The sequence below is a fragment of the Lepisosteus platostomus genome, chromosome 12, assembly GCF_059453375.1.
Source record: "Lepisosteus platostomus isolate fLepPlt1 chromosome 12, fLepPlt1.hap1, whole genome shotgun sequence".
NCBI classification, from domain to species: domain Eukaryota; kingdom Metazoa; phylum Chordata; class Actinopteri; order Semionotiformes; family Lepisosteidae; genus Lepisosteus; species Lepisosteus platostomus.
Genome location: NC_142622.1, coordinates 11,831,519 through 11,840,276, shown reverse-complemented (window position 1 = coordinate 11,840,276; position 8,758 = coordinate 11,831,519). Strand labels below are relative to the sequence as shown.

The window sequence follows — 8,758 nt, the reverse complement described above, 5'->3', positions numbered from 1 at the left end:
ACAGGGATTAACACACTACAGTTGAACACCTCAACCTTATTGTCACTCCCAAGTTCCAGATGGATGCAACTCACTTTTAATGGAAATGTAAAGCATGCTGTCATGAAGAAAAATGCACATAATAACTTGCACAATTCATAAAGATTGTGGCAATGACAGGTCCAAGTTGGGAAACAAAAAAGTTAATTTGCAGTGGAATGATTTATTGCTGTTAAATATCACTCATGGGAATAGACTCATCATTATTCATAATCAGCATACTTTAGTCATGAATGACACTACTCTGTATCTTTTTTCATTCACAATACTTGTTTCATCCTGTCCAAATCCTATATGCTTGTTTATCTGCACTGTCAGGCTACAATTTACTCTTGAAGTTAACTTTTTTTAATTTTAAACTTTCAAAGAAGTTTATGAAATTAAGAAACCATCTTCAATTTGTACATTGCATATTTTTATTTTAATATTAAATAAAAAATAAGAAAAACATTTTTGGATCATAAAATGTTTATTTTCCCAAACATATATACATATCAGCATCCTGTCTGTACAGAAAATAAGAAAGACTGTTATTCCAATTCTACTGTATGTACAATAATGGAAGACTGTAATGTCAATGTTAATGATGATTGAGTTCAAAATGAAGTAAATATTTTGTGAATACATTAAAGATAACACATTTCCAGGATATTGCCAAGGTAATTTCTTAAAAGTGAAAATTTGTACTTGTTTTGTGCCAGAATGGTAGATGGTATACACTGTAGGTCAGATCCGATGATCAGGATGTTTTTCACCCATCTGCTTTCTAACTAGTTATTCCTGGAGAGGGCTGCAGTGGTAACAGATAAGACGGAGCAGACCAACCTTCTCTTTCCGCAGCCAATGTCTTCAGCTCCTTTTGGGGGATTCCTAGACACCCTCGGGCCATTTGAGAGACATAATCCCTCCAGCATGTCTTGGATTAGCCCTAATGGGCAGTACCTGGTACACCACTAGTGGGAGATATCTTCGCCAGATGCCCAAACCACATCAACTGGCTGCTCTCAATTTTAGAGGAGCAGCAATTATACTCCAAGGTCCTCCTGGACTGCCAAGCTCCTCACCCTGTCACAGAGAGTAAACCAAGCAGCCCTTCGGAGAAACCTCATTTCTGCTGCTAGCAACTACAATCTCATTCTATAGGTCACTACACAGAGCATGTGACCATAGGTGAGGACAGGGATGTAGATCAACTGGAAAAGAGAGCTTAATCTAAAAACGTAGCTATTGCTTCTCCACCACCGTTAGGTACAGGGTCTGCATTACTGCTGGTCAGTCTCGTAATCCTCACTACCCGCACTCGTGAACAAGGCCCCAATGTACTTAAAATCCTTCACTTGTGGCAGTGGTTTCCTCCTGAACTTGAAACAGCGAGCCACTCTTTTCCAGGAGAGAATAATGACCTCCGATGTAGAGGTCTCTGGAGACCACTCTCTAGAGACCTCTACATCGGAGGTCATAAGGATTTTAAGTACATTGGGGCCTTGACCCTCATCCTGACCCCATCACATTTGGTGAAGTGCTCCAGAGATGCAACCCTCAGGTCCCCAAACAGGATTCACTCCAAACCTCTGCTGTGCCTTGTTATCCTGTCTGTGAAAATCACAAGCAGGACCTGAGACCAGACGCACCTTTGGTGGAGTTCAATGCCAACCATGAACAGGCTCGATTTAACACCAATAATGTGGACATAACCTTCCTTCTGCAAACACAAGGTCCGAATTGCATGCAGCACCAACACCAGCAACCCATACTCCCAAAGCACCTACCACAAGATACTCTGGGGTACAAAGTCTTTAGCTTTCTGCATTTTCACAAAACAAATGCAGAGAGGTGTAGCAAACTCCCATGTTCCCTCAAGGTCCATGCAAGGACAAAGAGTTAGTCTATTGTTCAACAGCCAGGACAGATTATATCATCTGTGTCTGAGCCCCGACTATTAGATAACGTCTCATTTCCAAAACCCTGGCATAGGCTTTCCCAGGGAGGCAGCGGAGTGTGATTTCTCTGTAATAGGAACCACCACCCCAGTCTGCCTATCCAAAGGGATTGTCCCTACCTTCCACTCAACACTGAAGAGGTATGTTAACCAACGCTTCCCCAACTATGTCCAGCACCTTCAGCATTTCTGGCTGGATCTCAACCACCTCTATCACTAAAGATCTGATTAATCACCACAGTGAGCTCAGCCACAAAAAAATGAACCCAATCCCTCTGGAGGCAGCCCCACTACTCACTTGGCATCGCAACCAACCCCTATCCTTCACCTTGCAGATGGTGAGACCACACAACAGCTCCAGATGAAATTAGGATCGGGACTACCAGGTTATGTGGGTGACCCAGCCACCAGGTGCTAGGTATTGAACACCATCCCCAGACCTTGCTCAAGGGGTGGGTCCAGGTGGCCCTGATCCAAACAGGGTTCTCGCAGTTTTTATTAGAACCATCTAAAAACCTTGTCCATGCTCAAGCCACTATGAACCCAAGTATCGCAAGCCAGAAAAATCCAATAACAGAACATTAAATTGGAGGGAGCATGGTGTTTTCCAGTGAACCAGGTAAATATAACAATAACTGATGTTTGAAACAACTTCAATTTGTGAAATAACTGTGCCGTGCAATAAGCAGCAAATTCCTTGTTGTTTATCTTGATCATTAACTTTTCATCCACCTCTCTCTTCTGATTTTTCTTTTATTCAATTATTCCTCATTCCTCTTTTTTTTTTGCCAGTACACCTTTAAATTTTTTCCCAAACCTACTTGCAACATTATGAAGTTGTGATTTCTTCAGCATTTCCAGCAATTTTTTAATCACATTTGTGCCTGGTTTCTGAAGAGACATCCACTGTTTGACATAAATGCACATAAGTTTCTGAGCAGAGAGGTTTCCATTGCCTTTTAACTGCTTCAGCAGTTGTTCATTTAGAGACTTCTTTCCAAATCTGACCACCTTCTTCAGCTTCATCTTTTGATGAGAAAAGAATTCTATAATGATTTCTCTGTATAAACTAAGAGTACCTGAAACAAGAAATGTATAAACATGTAATGTTTTAGTTAAATAATTTGTACTTAATTGTATATACATACTGCATAATCAAAAACAAATCAGACCACTCACACTGTGCCCTCCCAAGATTTCTTATAAATCAACAAACACTCCAACAGCTTCACTTTGAAATCTCTAATGCTGCAGCTGGTACAGATTGGGAGGAACCCATCTTCAGGCCATATTAATCAGGGCTACAGAATTGTCAATTATTTTATTTTTAAACATGTATCATACCTTACAGTAGAACTAGAATGACTACTAAATAATAAAAGTAAAAAAAAAGAAAAATAAATGTAATAAACACAAAAAGCCCACAACTGCACTGCATTTTACAATATATCAAACACTCTTTACTTTTACTATCCAATCAAGACTAATTTTCCAAAAATAATGTCTGATTTTTTCCTCTTTAAAATCTTTCTAATTTGGTTTCCTATTACTACTCGGTTAATGCACTGGGGCAGATGCTACAGCCAAAAAGCCATTGAACAGCCAAATCAAATTAATTCCTCAGTTCTGGAATCTGATGTAGTGAGCTCCTGTAAACAAATTCATTTGGGTGATAAGTACGTTTTATTTTATTTGATGTTCCTCATTATTCCCTATGGGAAAGCTGCACAATTAAAAATCTGTTTAATCTGTTTTAAGAATTTGCTCACAGAGAAAATGGCCCATGATAAATGTACAATATATTACATGGCCCAGTAAAAAGTATTGTCTAAAAAAAAGTACAATATATTACTGGAAAGCACAGCAATACTGCACACTATTCATTTCCTCAGATAGAAGGGAACAATGTACCTTTGACTTGGAAATCGCTGAAGGAAATGCACAAATTGTCATGCCATGAAGTGCCCTTAAGAATCCGTTTTAAGCCATGAGCTGTGCAATTGGTGTGCTTCATGCAGGATAATTGACTTGATATTTTTGAGGAAAAGTACCCGGAAAGACACTTCTCACATACTGTGTCTTTGTTTGCTGTTCCTAGGAAAAAAATTGAATAAATGAAGTTAGCATTACCTACGTAGCTAAAGCGCTCATGTTCCTGGTATAAATTTGATTCAATAAAATCTGCACAGTTTACTTAATGACTGTATTTGAGTAACAAAGGAGAAATAAACAGATGGAAAGTCGGTGTCGGTTATGTTTACCATTTTTGGAACTCACATTAAGTCGGATGTATTTCTGTTTGTTTTCTAGAGTAAAATGAATTGCACATAGTCCAGGATATTATTGAACTCGCATATTGCTAAAGAATGAAGATGCAGTAATTAGCAAATTGTACGTCTTTCAAATATCAGACTGCTCTTGCAGGTCATTTATTAATTTGAAGAACACCCAAGACAATTCCTCGAAATGCTGTATGCAGTCAGATATAATAACAATCCGGAAACTGTTAAACAGTAATCATAGAAACCTTTAGCTTTGACCCCATATCCTGAAGGACACTCTGTGTGCTTTATGCAAAACTCTGAATCCCAGTAGTAGCCTTTTTTGCATTCACAAACTCTGTTGTAGGTGGGAGAACACTCTTCCTTTACGAACTGGTTCTCCCTGCAGAAATTGTTGCAGTACAGGCACATGGGAAGATAATTCCAGTACTGGGTATAGTGCTGAGCTGGGCAAAGTGCACAGACAGTCTGGTGCTTGGTTGTACAATGGCTTTGCAGGTATGTTCCTGGAGGACATTGATTACAGAGAAGCATTTTGCCAGTGACTGGATCTCTGTGCTGGTAGGTGCGATATTTCCCATGTTCCAGCACTGCAGGATTATTTGCAGTGAAAAAGAACACAATTGCTAGGACCTGCAAAGAAACAGAATTGCTCATTGGTATTGTGCAGAAAAACATAAACATGCTTATCTTCTGGAGAAATACAGCGTAACCCAGGGCAATACAGTGTAATTTGTCCTGGAAATATTACATTAACTGTCCTATCAAACACTCTTTCCAATATAAATATAAAGTGCATGAACTGTTCAGAAATTACTTAAAATGATGCTTATCTACTAGCAATACTGTTTATGTACAGTACATGTTCAAAACTACATCAAGTACTTAAAATGATTTTTGACATTTCCCTTTTCCCTGGGAAAGCTTAAAGGGATAGAACCATCTCCTGATAAGTAAACCTTATCACATTGACAATGCTGGCATCTCTCATCTACCGAATGTCTTTTTGCAATGTTAAGTCCCACAAGTCTGTTATTAATCATAACATATTTAATACCTGTCATATTTAGATGCATGTTTAATACTTATGTTGTCACATTTGTATTTTCATTTATCCACGTCAATTACTGTATTGCTGTAGGGTAGACATTACTCTTTGTATTTGTGGTTAGGTTACTACACTACCAGCACCTTCTTGGCATGAAACAGGATTGTGCATCAACTGGAGAGCAGATATTTCTGCTTTTGATTTACTGTTATGATACAGTGATTAGCAAAGAAGAAACCCTTTGTTTTTTTTTAAACCAAAATCTTAAATTCAATACATCTGATATACTCTGCTTCTAGAAAGATTTTACCTAGCAAGTCAGAGACATTTATCTTTTCAGAATCAGTCGTGGCTTTGATCCTGTCGCTGATTTATGGAGGTAAAACTCCACACCCTAACTTACAAATAATTATGTAGTTTAAATATAACCAGATTTATAAATATAAATATAGAACACTACGTTTTTAGACGCCAGTGTCTTTGATGAGTATCACAGTGAAGGTAAAAACGTTTTTGTAAATTCCACCTTTAACAATGTCTTCATATTTTATAACGTATATAACTATAACGTTATAATGGACTATCAAACAAAACAGTATCATCAAAGTATAACTCATTTTATCGGCATATTTCAAAGATTTACGGATTCGAAAATTAATTTGCACAGACACCCTACAGAAGTTAACCAAACTGAGCAAAAGTCATATTTCACTACAATGTTTACAATGTTTAAAATGAGCAAGCGAGAGGCTATATACACATATACTGTAAAGGACATATTGCAGAAATCTGATTCTAACAATTATACACAACAGCTTTTTGCACTGTTTCCATCTATATAGTAGTTACTTTAAACAATGGTCACGTAAACTAGTTTTTTTCTTATAGTAGCTCTTTTAAATTTCTTGAAAACGAAAGCACAATTTAAAAACAAACTTTTCCAATTCAGAGAGATAGCTCAAACATTTAAATCAACTCACCTCTTTCCTGCTCATCTTCAATTGTGCTTTTTTCCTTTCAGTGAAATTCATTAACGCTGAAGCGGTTTTTATGTTCCTGTTGGTCGGGGGCGTGGCAGTTCTTTAAGCTTCTCCGTACAAAAACAGTGTTATGTATATTGTGTTTTTACATATTCCAAGAATGGATTGCGATTGTTAGGAGGCCCACGTGTTTATTACAGCTGTACTTAGAAGGTAGAGATACACTGAAAACTGAAACGGATAAATTATCAAAAAAGACCTAATCATTAAATAGAAAGTACAGAAGTACCTCAAATAAGGTACTATACCTATGTTTTGGCTATATAAAAATTGTTCCTATGTGTACATTTCTAGCTTTTTACCATTTTTTTTTGTGGTGTAAAATTAAGCAAAATAATAGTATTTTGAATATCGAAAAAAAAAACAATTCTACATTGAGGTAGCAAATTATTTGCTGTCATTAGATATTTGATGCTAGCAGTAATTGATAGGTTTATTAATAGATTGATTTAAATGAGTAAATCTGTTGTTTAAATAATTACATTGTGAAAAATGTTAAATTAAATGTGGTATATGAACAAGTTTGCCCATGGGGAACATGTTCCCGCTGATAACAGTATTAAAGTACTACTAGCAGAAGCACAGAAGAGCAATACACCGGCTTGGTTTGGATGAACCCTCTGCATGAAGTGTTTAAGCATTCTTCAAAGGAATCTCTTCTCCATGTTAATTGCTCCAGTTCATCACCCTGTAGATGTATAAGGCAAAGTTTTTTAGTTTCAAAACTTTACGTTGAAGTTACAGTATCTATCCTACTGTAATATCTGATTGATAGCAATAATACACATTTTAACCAGACTACTCTCAAGACTGGGAAATCTCTTAGTCAAACAACATCATCGCTCTTAATATTATTTCATAGGCTATAAGGGCTAGTGGGTTTTATTTTGCTGCTACCTGGTGTATTTAAGTTTTCCCACTAAACTAAACACAACATTATTCTTAAGAACTGGGGCCTAGCTTACAGTGGTTACTCTATTGACAGTGGTACTGTAACAACCACTAAGAACACAACAAGGACATTGAGTGATGTGCAGAAATGGCTTTGCACATTTTGTTTTGTTCATCCTAGTATTCATCTCAGTAAAAACTCTAAATTGTTAGGCTCTGTTTCCAATCACAGTGTTTTCAAAAACGTAATCCAGGAAGCCTGCACACTGTTGTTAGGTTTAATAATGAGGATCTTACGATGTGATATATGATACAGTTACTGCTGTGTCATTAACGCTATCTGGTGCAATGCAAAGGGTCTCCACCATAGTGTTAGGGATATACAGGTATAGTCATATAATTACACACAAAATGCAGCTGTTGTTGAAAAATCCCAAATCTATATATTTTATAGTATATCCATAGGTTAAATATTTTAGATTTAACTCAATATATCATAATTCAAATGAAAAGATAATTCTATTGACATTCCACAATTTCCTGATGACCCAGTGCAAATCCTGTGACGCCATGGAACATTCAGTATTTGTGTTTGGAAGTAGTTACTGACTGCACTTCTTTAGAAGGACGTTACTATTTAAAGCTATACATTAGAGATTGAGAGGTCGATGTCTCACAACTTCCTTATAGTGAAGTCCTTGCATCATACTTAGAGGCAGGACAAAAACAGCTTAGAAACTAAAAGAATTGCAAAGCATTTTTCAGAACAGTTGATAACATGCAAAATATCAAGTAAAAGATGGGACATTTTCTTAAACTGGTGGTTTATATGTTCTTGTTAACCTAAGCTCAACAAGTGTTCAGAAATGCTGGGTAATGTTTAACCCAGCATACAGTTATACAAGTATATATATTGTGCTCTGTTTAGAACCATTGAGCACAAAGCTTCATGACCTTATTATATTAAAACAATATGATCATCTTGAAACAATTTATAAACTGGCTCTGGATCAGTGGCTGCTGTGGCTGCATTTTAAACATAAAACACAGCACATTCTATTATTTTGGATCCTTTCTTAAAAATCTGCAAAATGTGATTTTATTCAGTTCCATTTTCTCATTGTTGGATTTTACTGTATTTTCACTGGCTGAATACTGAATAAGGATAACAGTTGATAATAATAGTTCCTTACACATACATAGAACTTTTCTGGACACTCCACTCAAAGTGCTTTACAGGTAATGGGGACTCCTCTCCACCACCACCAATGTGGAGCCCCACCTGGATGATGTGACAGTCATAGTGCACCAGTACACTCACCACACACCAGCTATCAGTGGGGAGGAGAACAGAGTGATGAAACCAGACCATAGGTGGGGATTATTTAGGAGGCCATGATTGGTAAAGGCCAATGGGAAATTTGGCCAGGACGCCAGAGTTACACCCCTACTCTTTTCAAGAAACACCATGGGATTTTTAATGACCACACCGAGTCGGAACCTCGATTTTATATCTCAT

At 37.1% G+C, this 8,758-nt stretch overlaps 1 protein-coding gene across 1 annotated transcript; it reads right to left on the bottom strand.

The window, feature by feature from the left end:
- Window positions 1-489: 489 nt before the first annotated feature.
- Window positions 490-6,457, bottom strand: LOC148651109 (tumor necrosis factor receptor superfamily member 11B-like). Its single transcript, XM_088600994.1, has 4 exons — window positions 6,289-6,457; window positions 4,506-4,893; window positions 3,890-4,072; window positions 490-3,057 (listed from the first exon to the last, which is right to left on the bottom strand). The coding sequence occupies exons 1-4, from the start codon at window positions 6,337-6,339 to the stop codon at window positions 2,747-2,749; spliced, it is 933 nt and encodes a 310-aa protein (XP_088457120.1). The 5' UTR covers window positions 6,340-6,457; the 3' UTR covers window positions 490-2,746.
- Between the last annotated feature and the right edge of the window lie 2,301 nt (window positions 6,458-8,758).